The sequence below is a fragment of the Ixodes scapularis genome, unplaced genomic scaffold (genome assembly GCF_016920785.2).
Source record: "Ixodes scapularis isolate PalLabHiFi unplaced genomic scaffold, ASM1692078v2 PGA_scaffold8__174_contigs__length_109621045, whole genome shotgun sequence".
Classification (NCBI taxonomy): domain Eukaryota; kingdom Metazoa; phylum Arthropoda; class Arachnida; order Ixodida; family Ixodidae; genus Ixodes; species Ixodes scapularis.
This window is the reverse complement of record NW_024609883.1, coordinates 854,779-867,494: the sequence shown is the minus strand read 5'-3', so window position 1 is coordinate 867,494 and position 12,716 is coordinate 854,779. Positions and strand designations below refer to the sequence as shown.

General features: G+C 42.4%; 1 protein-coding gene across 1 annotated transcript in view; it reads left to right on the top strand.

The window, feature by feature from the left end:
- Positions 1-5,343: 5,343 nt before the first annotated feature.
- Positions 5,344-12,716, top strand: part of LOC8038365 (peroxidase) — a 264,537-nt gene continuing 257,164 nt past the window's right edge. Inside the window, exon 1 of the mRNA XM_029989515.3 lies at positions 5,344-5,455. Within this exon, the coding sequence (XP_029845375.1) occupies positions 5,451-5,455 (5 nt within the window). The 5' untranslated portion in view covers positions 5,344-5,450. The remainder of the gene's footprint in view (positions 5,456-12,716) is intronic.

Genomic DNA, 12,716 nt, shown 5'->3' with positions numbered 1-12,716 from the left:
TAAAGGCAGGTTCACACAGCCCCTTTATGTTACGTTACGTTATGAAAGCTTACGTCTGCTTGCGCTTTGAGTCACGAGGGCATCTGTACTTCATGAAAAGCGTATCTGCCTGACACGCGATGTTTGAGACACGCATGTTTCGGTGACGAAACGTAAGAAGACTTACGAAGGCGGCTCTGTGAACCCTCTTTTATGCACGCTCTGGTCGCTTGTATTACGCGCACTGTACTTCTGAATTTATTTTGGATGGTTAGTTTGGCAGCCGATGACGGCGTTTGATTGAATAGAGCGTGTCTCTAGCCTGATGCAGACAGCCGCCCATGGAATACATGGCATCACCAGGCTCTTAATAAGTAATCGCATTAAAAATGTCCGTTCCTGCGACCAGCTCTCCAGCGGTGTTACACCTACTAATATAGAGTCTTAAAATAAAAGGTAAGAATATATTCTGTACTGAACGATTTCCTGCTGCATGTAAAACCGTGTGTTTTCTGGTTCACCTATTCTGAAAAATACAAAGAAAAACCTGAAGGGAACTTAATGCTCTTCATCTGACCATGCGTACTTCTTTATGGGGACCTCTCAGCGCTGGTGGTTGAATGATACGTCTCAGAAAGACATTGTACCCCCAAACCCCAGCAAGACCTTTTCAATAAGTACGGTGCTTGGGACGATGCCCCCTAATATTTTAAATGGGTGATAGTTTTACGAATGACAATTCTTAAGGAGAGGAAAACTGAAGCCAACTTAACGTCTAATGGGGCGAACTTGTGGACAAAAGTAAATAAAAAAAAATGTTACCGTCGATGACTGACTTCGGCTCGCCACGCGCAGCCCCTTATGTGCACGTGTGGGCTTCTGGAAAAATCGGCGTAGAAGGTGCGGCGCGTAGAACATTCCAGCATCGAATAAGCAGCAGGGATCTCGAATTTACCAGAAGTCAACATTTACAGAAATAAGAAAAAGGCTCGTCTGCTCCCACGCATCGAACCTCGAGCCCTTTTTGCGTAGGAGCCGAGGATGATAACCATTAAACCACGAGCGTGCTTGGTCGGCGCGACGCGCGTGGCTTTTTCTCCAGTTTAGTTCTGACGACAAATGAAGAGGTTCGTATCTGAACCTTGGATATGCAATGCAGACTATGTAGGTATGTTAAAGGGGCCCTGCAACAACGTTTTGACTGGTTTTTAATTGCCACCGATCCTGAGCGCACTTAATGCTTAGCTTAAGTGCGCTTAAGTGCTTAATGCTGAGCGCACTTAGTAGCTTAATAGAACGTTTTCTTTTCTCAAATTCTGCTTTATTTTAAAACGTTATAGGCAAATTAGAATTACAAAAACAAACAAAAATAAACTCCTTCATGACGTCGTAGGTCCTCGCTTGAGTGGCCGTGAACTAGAGGAGGGATAGAGAGCTCATCGAGTGCTCACGGCTACCGCACTCTGTGTCGACGGCTCAGGGGGCGCTACTAAAGCACGTGTTGGATAAGCTGTATGAAGCGGGCGGCAATGGCGGCTCGCATTGCATTTGCTGCGCGATTAAACACTAATTCGGCATAATACTTGATTGGCCACAAACGACAGCAAACACGGGGTAAATATCAGTTCAGAAAGGGAGCTACTTCGCGCTGCCATACCGTACAATGGCAAAATCGCCAGCCAAGCCCGCGCCAAAAGCCTTCGGAACGCTCGGAACCGTTCTGATCCTCGAGCCGGTATACGACCGCATCGCCGCCGCGTACATCCAGGACCTTTCTACGCTCGCCGTTCGTCGGCCCCTCTCCCCTTTAGCCCTTTCTAGTATGCGCTGTTTTTTCCGCCGCCTGGTGGCGTCTATGTTGACGGGTCATTTCTGGTTTCCGTACTTTATAAGCTGCATTTGTTTCTTTTTTGATCTAAAACACTGAACAAAAACTACATTCATACATAATTAAAGCGTTTCGCGACGCGTATATTTTGTATCTCGACTAAAAAAAAAGATTTTAGCGGTTCTGACCAGTAGTAAGACCAGGACCAAAGACGTCACGTTTAGCGCGCTTTCGGCAACGCGGGTCGCCCTCGTAGGTGGAGGAGGTTTCCGCGTCGTCCGGTCAAAACATGACGCACTGATAATTAGTTACTCTCTTCGTGCCCCCTGGCTTTCCCGAACCCCAAGAGGCGTGGAAACTGCAAAAAAAAGTGGGCGCCTAAATATGATTGCAGGGCCTCTTTAAGGGTAAAAGCGCGAGCGATTTCACGATTTATCTTCCGAGATTAATCTGCAACAATCAGCAGAAGAGGAACACAAAGACATTTAGGTGTAGCGATGATGTTTCCTCCGAGGAATCCTTAAGAAATTAACTCTCTAAGCTGTCTAAAGATTCACGCTGACTTCATAAAATAACTGAGAAAGAAGAGCAGGTGATAGCCTGCGGAGAAGGCATAGCGCCGAGCTCTGAGTGCTGTGATTGCCAGGTAGACTCAACGCGTGGTATATTTCGTGCTTGTTCGAGCGCATTCAAATGCGTTCGCACAATAAGTAGATACAACTCTCGTTCCTGTCTACCCACTATTCGTTCCAATTAGAGCTCTTATCCTCTTCTTCAATTTTTTTCACTATATAATAGAATAACAATATACCCTAAGATCAAATTAGTGCTGTAGGCGTTGCCGAAAAAAGTAACGAAGTACGTTACTCGTGGCTTAGAAATAAATGTAAGGCGTTACCCCCCCCCCCCCCCCCCCTCCTACGTTATTTCAAAATAAAAGAAACGCGTTACCGCTACTGTTCAAAATTAACGCACCTTACTTTTCCGTTACTTCTTTTCATTATGAATTAGCACGTTTTTCTCTTTGATGTTACTGCTATGCATAAGCCTAATATTTCAAGGAACACTATGTTCATCCACAAACTGAACATAATGATTTAAAATATTTTGTATGTATTCGCCCGAATACTTAAGACAAAAAAAGAAACACGCAAAGCTAAACCATTCACGTGGCTTGGCGCTTAAAACACGACAAAAATTGGAAGTGTAGCTTTTGCCGAGTTTTGGGAAGAAGTAACGAGTAACCTAACTCCGTTCCCCGTCGCTTGGAATCAGTAACGCAAGTACGTTACCAGTTACGGTTTTGAAAAATAAGTAACGAGTACCGTTACACGTTACCGAAAAAAAATGTAACGCTTTAATGATAACGCCGTTACTTGTCACGCGTTACCGCCAAAACGAAGCCAAATGTGTCGGGTGTCAGCCAGCCTCGTACAGATATGCATGACGCTTTTGTACATGAGGAGATACACCGCATAGAACTGACTTTCTAGGTAATAAACACATTTCTATTCCCTACATCTCCCGGCTTCTAGAGCAGTCATTTCCAGCAATTAAGATGTTTTCAGCGCGCAGGTTTATTCTTAGTTTACCAATGCTAACTGGTGGGAACGTTTCATCGTAACTTAAACTTATGCAGGCAGCTTATTTTGGTAAATTGGGAAAGCGAGGCTTCTTGAAAAGACAAGTGACGGTCTCTTACCATAGTGAACCAAAAATCACGACTAAAAAGCTCCAATTAGATAAATCAGGTTTACACTATTTAGATCGAGTTATTTTAATTTATATCAGATTTATTTCATTTCAACCAGATTCATTTCATTTAAATCAGTGTAACTAGAATACCCATCACGAGTAGATTAATTTTAAACTTAGCAGATTTATTGGTCAATCCATTCGCTCGCTTAAAAACAAATCGGGCAAATCGCGAAATCTAAAAGTAAGAAAGTATTGGTACAATCCCTGCCATACTCGAACAAAAGCAAATTCATCTCTTAGATCAGGGGAAAAAGCTTTCGCCTTAAGATTTGCTCGAAATAGAACGGTACTTTTCTTGTTCTAAACTTTTTTTGTGTGTTCCGGCATTTTTTTTTTTATTAGGGTCTTACGCAAGTGACGAGCGAAGAGGCACTTTATTACTCTGATTAGCTCAGAAGGGCACCGCTTGGCGCTTATGTTAAGATAGATAGAAATTTTTGCTCGATGACATCTTTACTTTAAATAGAGATTCGCATAGAACGCATCTGATTTAAACGATTAATAAATAAAGAGTAATTTGGGATAATTTTTTCTACGGAATATTTTAGCTAAATTATTTTGTAAAGGCGGCGTGATCTGAATTGCGGTTTAAATTTCCTCGATTTTTATTTTTCACCCTGCTTTTACCTATTGTGCACCCGGATTAGCATGTTCAGAAGATGTATTTTGCTATCTCTTCAATGTAAGTTCACCCCGTGACAGCCAAATAAATTCAGCACCTCAGTAAAGCTTGTGTACTGAAACAAGACAAATATATATATATATATATATATTTGATCCGCAAAAAAAAAAGAAAAAAAAAAACAGAACAGAAAAAAAGAGAGTTTTAAAGAGAGGTTGAGTTTGATGTGCACTTTCGCCGACGTTTGTTGTAGTTATATTCCTAACGAGCGCGTTGGTAAGATGTCCTAGATAACAGAAAGTATAAAAAAGAGAGAGGACGAAATGGGTACTCGTCTGTGTTTCGTCCTCTCTCTGTTTTATGGTTTCTGTTATGTAGTTTATTTTAGGTTGACTGCTATAGACATTTCAAGATTTGTGTATTTTAAGCGGCATCCCTTCTGTGCCGCTTTGCGGGTTGATCCAAGAAACTGCAGATGAAGAAGCTCTTAAAAAGTGCCTATGGGAACTCACAGTTTTAGACATGCTGCTAGTGAGCGTTTCCTTATTACTCTGCCCCCAATGAGACTGCGCAGTTACCCGTGAAAATGCCTAGGCAACAATTGCAAAGCAAACACCATGAACATAAAATACGTCTCTGAAGCTGCCATGAGCTACATTAATATTTTAAAATGCATTCCAAGTTTAATCACAGACAGAAGAATGCCGTACTTTACCTCATGTAGCATGTATTGGCTATCCTCCAAATAAGAAGCGACGGGTCTTTTTCTGTCTGCTTCACGAGTCGTCCATCTGGCGCTTGTCTCAACAAGCTGCGCGAACAGTCGAAATTTTCACGTGCGTAAAATTCATTCTCAACGTTGCGTCGCTCGCGTCGCTCATCGGGCGCGCCGTAAGAAAGCGAAACACCGTTGACCGCCTGTTGTGACGTCGCGCGGGCGATGGAGGGGAGGCGTCCCCTCGTATCCGACGCATGGCGCGGGGGGGGGGGGGGGTCCTCGCTCGCGAAAGGCGCCGGGGTCGTGAGGCCTTGACCGTCGACCACAGAAGGGGCGACCACCGAAGCCCTTGGCGCGGTCGCAAACATTTGCCGGCGGCGGATTTTCGCGATACTTCGCCCTGATACAAGCCTCAGGGGTCTTTCTCTTCGGCAGGGCAAGCTGGCATTCTGCGGTCAGCGGGAGTACAGAGTCGATCGGAGAACGCTGGTCCCTCGCCGGTAGGAGGACCCTCCACGCCTGTCATCGGGCCACCAGCGCCAGCGATGAGGTAAGACCTCGTCTCCCCTGGCGCCCGTTCACTGCCTGCGCTCATGGGCATTCCTTCTGTGTCCCCGGCAACCTTCCTCTTGACTTCCTTAGGGCTACTAAGTGTTCAAATAAACGCAGCGCCATAGTGCAAAGGCTAGTAACGAAAAAACAGAGGCCTTTCTTACTCTTTTCCTAAATGTATAACTAAGTAACCAACCAGTTCATTTCCGGCAACTAAAGAAGCTATGCTTTAGAATGACGACACTTGAACCAGCTTTTTACTCTTAAAATCACCATTATCAGTTATGTTCAACCGAATCTGAAATCCCAAGAAACGTATTCATGTGCTCCAGAAATGTTGATGTAGTCTGCGACAGAGGAAAGGAATATCGGCCGAGCTTCCTCGCATCGCATTTAAAGCTCTAGAAGCCGCATCCTCAAATCGTAACTATCGCCAATTGTAGCCGCTCTGTACTAGTCAACAAAAACTACTAGAGGGAATGAAATGCCAAATTTATGAGCCTAGCTTATTTGGTCAGCCTAACTTTGCTGCTCTAGACCCATTCACACATTGATTAATGCCAAAGAATGTTTAAGGATACGATGGTCATCATCGACGCAGCCGCTGTATGAAAGGTTACCGGACACGCCTGTAAGTGTCGTACGTGTGTCGTTTCTCGTCCTCTTTTGTTCGCGCCCTTTAACCTTTTACACGAAAGCAACCTTTTTGTATAAGCAGCATCCCGATTCGGGCTAACTTCATCACGTATGGGAACAGCCGCCTTCGGTCACGGGTTCTATACAAACTTTCTCTGGGTCTGCAGAGGCATTTGTAAGCCGCCAAACAGTTTTAATTTGTACCTGTCCTATAACTTTCCGAGTAATACAGGGTATTTAAGTGACCACACCGGAGTAGTTTAACAAAATATTTGCCTCTGAACGGATTAGACCCCGCCATCAAAGGGCCGCGTCTTAAGTATGTTGTAAACGTAATAAGGAGTAGCTTTCTCCCGAATCATTATTTCTTCTGTAAATTGAAATGAAGAAACAAAATCCTCACCTGTTACTAGAATGTTGAATTCCAAACCCATGGCGATATCACCGGCTGCACAGTTCCTTTCGCTATATGCAGCAGCACCGATGCGTGCCATACTTACGTTAATAATGCCAATATTTTTTGTACATTTTGGCAGACAACACACATGCCTATTAAATGCTGAAACCTTTTTGGAACATGTAATCTTCCCCTATCACAGTCTCAGGTATTACATTATGATTCATTATCAGCCGCTCGCCTGAACACTCACTGTTATTGCTTAGAAATGTCGCCGACCATGAGCGGTTGCCAATGACAAGTTAATTCATTCTATCTTAAGATTTATTTAAGCATAATATCTGAGCATGGGATTCATCACTTTGGCATGTCTGATGCGAGGTGTCAAAATATTGACAAACCTTAGGAGAATAGGACAGAATCTCGAACCAAATCACGTTTGCCAAAAGAAAAGAAGTAAATAGTGTTTCGTTTGATTAGGTCATGTTTAGAAGTCCACTTTAAAATGTCTCGGACTAAATAAACGCCCCGACAGCTGATTAAGACATGCTACACGCTTTCTGGTTGTTTACGCAGAGAGCAGCCGTAACTCTCAAGATGAATTAAGTCTCCCTGTGTATTTGGAATAGAAAATTTCTTTAATTTAACTTTATATATAAGATTTGAATTTTTCGAAGCAGGCACATCGCATTTGGACTATTAGTTATATGGGATGTTGAAATACACTACACTTTATTATTTTGTTAAATTTCGTTTTTGAGACATGGGAGGGGTTTACTCAGGAGGACCCCATGGACGGATGAGAAATTGTAGTTCTTTTTACATCTTATGAATCTTATTTTACATGCATTATATTGACATATCTGGGCGACAATTCGGCTTGGGATTTGGATTCTGCATCTGTTATGTGCCAATTCGTTGTCGATTAAAATCTCCTTTTGACAGGACGTTCAACGCTCATTCTAGATCTCAAGATATAACATAGATTTGCTTCTAGCGCGCAAACGCGTTACATGTAATGGCGTTACAGGTAACGTGTTACTGTTTTCTGTAGCGTAGAAACGCACTCGTTACGTTTTCAAAACAGTAAGTGATAACATGTTTATGTTACTTATGTCGCTTAACGTCTACGTGATTTATATTGAGTGACATTGTGAGTGGTTGAGTTACTTACTTTGAGACACAAGAAGCAGATATGCTTTGGAATGAATTCGAAACGACATGTTAAGACGTGTATTTCATAATTTATTTCACTAAGAACTAAATGTATTATAAAGAAAAACCCTTGGATAGCGCCAGAAATCACCCACGTGAAGATCTGTGTAAATAAGCTTCGTTGAACGACAAAAAAAACAACAAGAAATCCTCTAAATAAGAACAAATTGGCGTTGCTCAACCGCGATTTTGTGGAAAAAAATCAAATCGGCTAAATGCAATTTTTTTTAATATCACTGTTTAATTGTTTATAGAATCTTGACCCCACAAATTCTTTAATTTCGTAACCCCCCCCCCCCCCCCAAAAAAAAAAAAAAAAAATATATATAGCAGTGTGTCGAACCGAAAAAAATACGGGTTCGGTTACGGTTCAGGTTCAGGTAAACTTATTTTGTTCCGGTTCAGTTCCGGTTCGATTAATTCGATCCGCGAACCGGTTCGCGAACCGGTTCGGGGCGCTGAACCGGTTCGCGAACCGGTTCGGAAATTATAAATGACAAATTGCAACATCAAAATAATTTACAAATAAAACATCTGAAATCAGCACATACGAAACGGGATACATTGTAGTGTAAGGCTCGGGGATTTCTACCAGGAATGGTTTCTTTATGTGCACTCAAAGGTTACCTCACCGACGTTTACGCATTCGGACTTCATCTAATTGGGTCCGACGCAGTAGCTGTAAAATCCGCGACCTCCTTACAAACCCACTGACAAGTAGAACTCGCTAACTATCCCGCCACCTCGGCGTGTAAGCAATTGAAGGAACAGTGGGGAGAAAATACAGCTTTCTTTATTTGAACTAGCCTTCGGTAACTCAAATTAGACCCTTAAAGAAGTTTTCATTAAACAAGATACGGAATATGAAAAACACTTCACCGAACGCAACGCCAGAAGGACGTAATAGGATAAATATTAAAATAGAAGAGTTCGCTGTCTCACAAATATGTTAGCTTCTAAGTGCCTATACGAAACCGGATGCATTATTATCAAACTCCACAGCCTTTTCTTTCCTCATTCCGATGGAAGCAAGCTTCAAGAACTTGCGCGTTCTAGAAACGTGTTATGAAATGAGCACACAGCAGCATTTAGGATTTACGAGATAGTAGGAAAATGAAATCCCGTAACGCGATTTTCTTTTTTTGCACAGCCTTCCAATTCTCTTTCTTCCGTGCAAGCCGCGACCAGCGCAATACTGGTTCCTATGTCCAGATTCATGGATGCAGCGTTTGTCAAGATTCATGGATGCAGCGTTTATATTCCTAAGACTGAGTGGAGAAGAAAAATATGTAAGCGAGGTGTGTGTCAGTTGACGGCACTTAAAAAACAAATGGCATTGATAGCACATTCATTGTCAACAGCGCGTGGCCGAACCGTTTTGACATGAGCCGGTAACCGTTATTTTTTTCCCGGTTAAGTTCCGGTTGGGGTTCGACACCCTGATATATATATATATATATATTTTTTTTTATATGTATGTATATATATATATATAATCTAGACGCTCTCTTAGGCGACAAAGCAAATCTTGCAAAAGTGTTCAGTGAATATTTTCTTTCGTTCCTTAGAACATGTAATGGTAATGTACCCTCATTCGCCCCCCCCTTTCTTAGTCTTCGCTTTGAATAAAGTTCTGTGGTTATTGAACAGGGTGTTTTATCATTTCCGCTCAACTTGAACAGAAAAAAGTGCTGGGCCGAACGATATAAAAAAATACTTGTTTTTAAAGATTTGCCCAAAAGGTAACAAGATGTGTTGTTATAATATTTACACTCTCGCTTAGCAAAGTACTAATTCCAAAAGACTAACTTAGCTAGAGTCATCCATATTCATAAATTCGGAAACAAAAACGAATTCGCGAACTCTAGGCTCATCTGACGTACTTCAACGTGCTGTAAATTGCTCGAACACAATGCTTTGAAGCATGTCTGGTCTTATATCAAGAATAACCACATACTGTAATGCCCTCTGGGCGATTTAGGTACTGCATAAATAAATTACTTCATATCACCCATATCACCATGGTTTTAGACGTAAGCTCTGAACAGTGACGTAACCTATTGAAAATATTTACGATGTTTCCACTGTCATAAACAATAGATGACAGGTTGAGGCCATATTCAACGGTCTGTCAAAAGCCTTTGACAATTGTTGTCTCGCCCGAAACTATATTTTAAGCTAGACTCTATACTAGGAGCAGGAAAACTTATCGAGTGAATTGAAGACTACCTTTCAGATCACTACCATCACGTAAAACGTAATGCACACTCATCATTCAAAGGCAAAGTTTCATCGGGAGTCCCGCGGGATCATTACTGGCACCTTTTTCGTTCTTTATATACATAAGTGACTTGGCCAAAAATGCCAACCTAAATTTCCACTCTTTGCTGATGATTGCATGCTTTACTCGCAAATATTATAGCCAAACAACCAGATTAACCAAAATAATGCGCTTCAACATATCAAAAATTGCTGCCATCATCGGCAGATGGAAATACTTTCGAATAAGACTCTAGTCATGACCCTTACCAATAAAAGACGCCAATACTTATTTCCTTGCCAGATAGGCAACAACCTCTACGAATGCAGATACGTCGGCCTCCAGATAGGTCGAAATTTGCGTTGGGTCTAATAGATTGACTCTCCAACTAATAAAGTTTTATATAAACTGAGTTTCCTTAAGCGAGTTTTCAAATAGGATCTCCTGCCACTGCACTACTAGCCTACAGAACTTCAGTACGTCCTACGCTTGAGTACGCCAATGTCTTCTGGTTACCTCACTCAGTCTCCGGCATCAATAAGGTAGAAAGAGTTCAAAAAAGGGCAGCGAGGTTTTTTTGCAATAAATATAGTCGGCACGTCTCTAGCTCTGAACTTTGCAGGCCAACTTAATCTCTTCTTTCTAGAAAAAAAAATGGCTATACTTAAATTTCTATACGAATTAGCAAACGATAATTTTAAGCTACAAAATAAAATTATCTAATCCTCACAAGCAAACGATTAACACGGTACAACCATGACAAACTGTATTAGGAAGACGTCGCTCATAATAACTGCTTTAAATCTCTTTTTCCCCCTAAGTAACGAATGGAACCGCCTGCCTCAAAATTATGTTGATTCCACTTCTATTGAAATCTTTCTGGACTACTAGATGACCACATTTCTCTATGAACTAATATTTTATGCTGTTTTTCAAAGTTCCATGTATATATGGTACTGAAGTTATTTACTAAGTTTTCATTCTTGACTTACATATTTGCATTGAACATTGCCGTGCGAATTGTGTGTTGAATATTGTTTTGGCTTCTGATATTTTAAACTGTATCACCCTACAACAACCCCAAATGAGGTTGGTAGTTTTGAAAATTAAGAAAAATAAATAAAAATAAACATTTCTCGTTACATTTTTACGAGGCTTAAAAAATTACTCTTAAAATGTCCTCGGTCAACAGGCTCCAAGTAATGAATTCTCGTACTTTTTCCACACAGAAGTGGCAATTTGGGCGGTCTTTGTTACTTTAAATTTAAGAAAAAGTACAACGTAGACTCTAACCAATTTCTTCAATGTGCCCGACGTTTCGAAGCCAGCTCGGCTCCTTGTTCACGGGTGACTGTATATGGGCCCAAAGGTAGCAACCTGTCGTCGTTTTCTTCTCTTCTCTCTTAGCTTTGTTTTCTTCTTCTGTTTCTGTGTGTGGCGCATTTTAGTCCGTGTATATAGCTGCTTGGAAGCGTTCCGGTGGATCGGTTCAGGTTGTTGCTTGTATTTTGTATGTGCCAAGATTCTATTAAGAGCCGCTTCCTCCAGTTTCTTTCTGTGTCAAGGATGGAGCTGCTGTCAAAGCCAATGGCGTGGCCGGTCTTCTGAGCATGTTCCGCCAGCGCGCTGCCTTGGATGTCATTCTTCTTAACGTCATACTTATGTCTACGCAGACGTTCGGGAAAGTTCTTTGTTTCCCCCACATAAGAGGCGTCGCATTCGGCACAAGGAATTTGGTAAATCAGGCCTTGAGCTTTTTCTTTTGGTGGACGATCCTTTGGAAGAGGAAGAAAATGGCCCAGAGTTGAGACAGGTTTATGCGTAACTGCAATGCCGTACGGTCTCAAAACGCGGGCTAGGACCTCGCTCGTGCCATGGAGGTACGGGACGCACATGCGGCTGGAGGTGTTTTTGTTCTTGGATGTAGGAGGGTGACGAAGTTGTTTGTATATTTTGTTGACAAATCTCGTGGGGTAGTTGTTTTTCCGAAGGTCTCGCTTTATAATATCGACTTCCATCTTAAGTGACTTCTTTGTTGAGCAGACCGTGAGGGCGCGTCGAAAGAGCGCCGACACTACAGAGGATTTGTGAGTTGTAGGGTGGTCTGAGGAGAAGTTTAGGTAGCGACCGGTGTGCGTTGCTTTCCTGTGTACTTGGAAGGATAAATGGTTCCCTGTTTTTTCCACTGCCACATCCAGAAATGGAAGGCACCCGTTAGACTCATGTTCAACCGTGAATTGAATGTCTGGATGGATGGAATTGAAATGTTTGTGAAGGCGGTCGACTTCGCTGGACTTGGCAACACAGAAGCAATCATCCACGTAACGCAGAAACAGAGTCGGTGTGGGAGAAAATGTGCTTAAGGCTTTTTGCTCGATGGCTTCCATTGTGAGGTTGGCTACAGTGACGGACACCGCGGCACCCATGGCTGTGCCACTACTTTGCTTGTAGTAGCGACCAGCGAAAGAAAAGTAGGTGTTTGTCAGGCACAGCTCTAGTAGCCGACATATCTCATTCACCGAGAGGTGTGTTCTTTCAGGTAGAGTCGTGTCGGCCTTGAGTGCCGTTCTGACAACAGACACCGCGAGTCGAATGGGAATACTCGTGAAGAGAGATACCACGTCGAATGAAACAAGGCACTCGTCGTCGTTCAATTGCAGGTCCGAAGCGAGTTCGATGAAGTGGGCAGTGTTCTCGACATGTGTGCTGGTCTTCCCCATGAGTGGAAGAAACAGACGATGGAGATAGTTT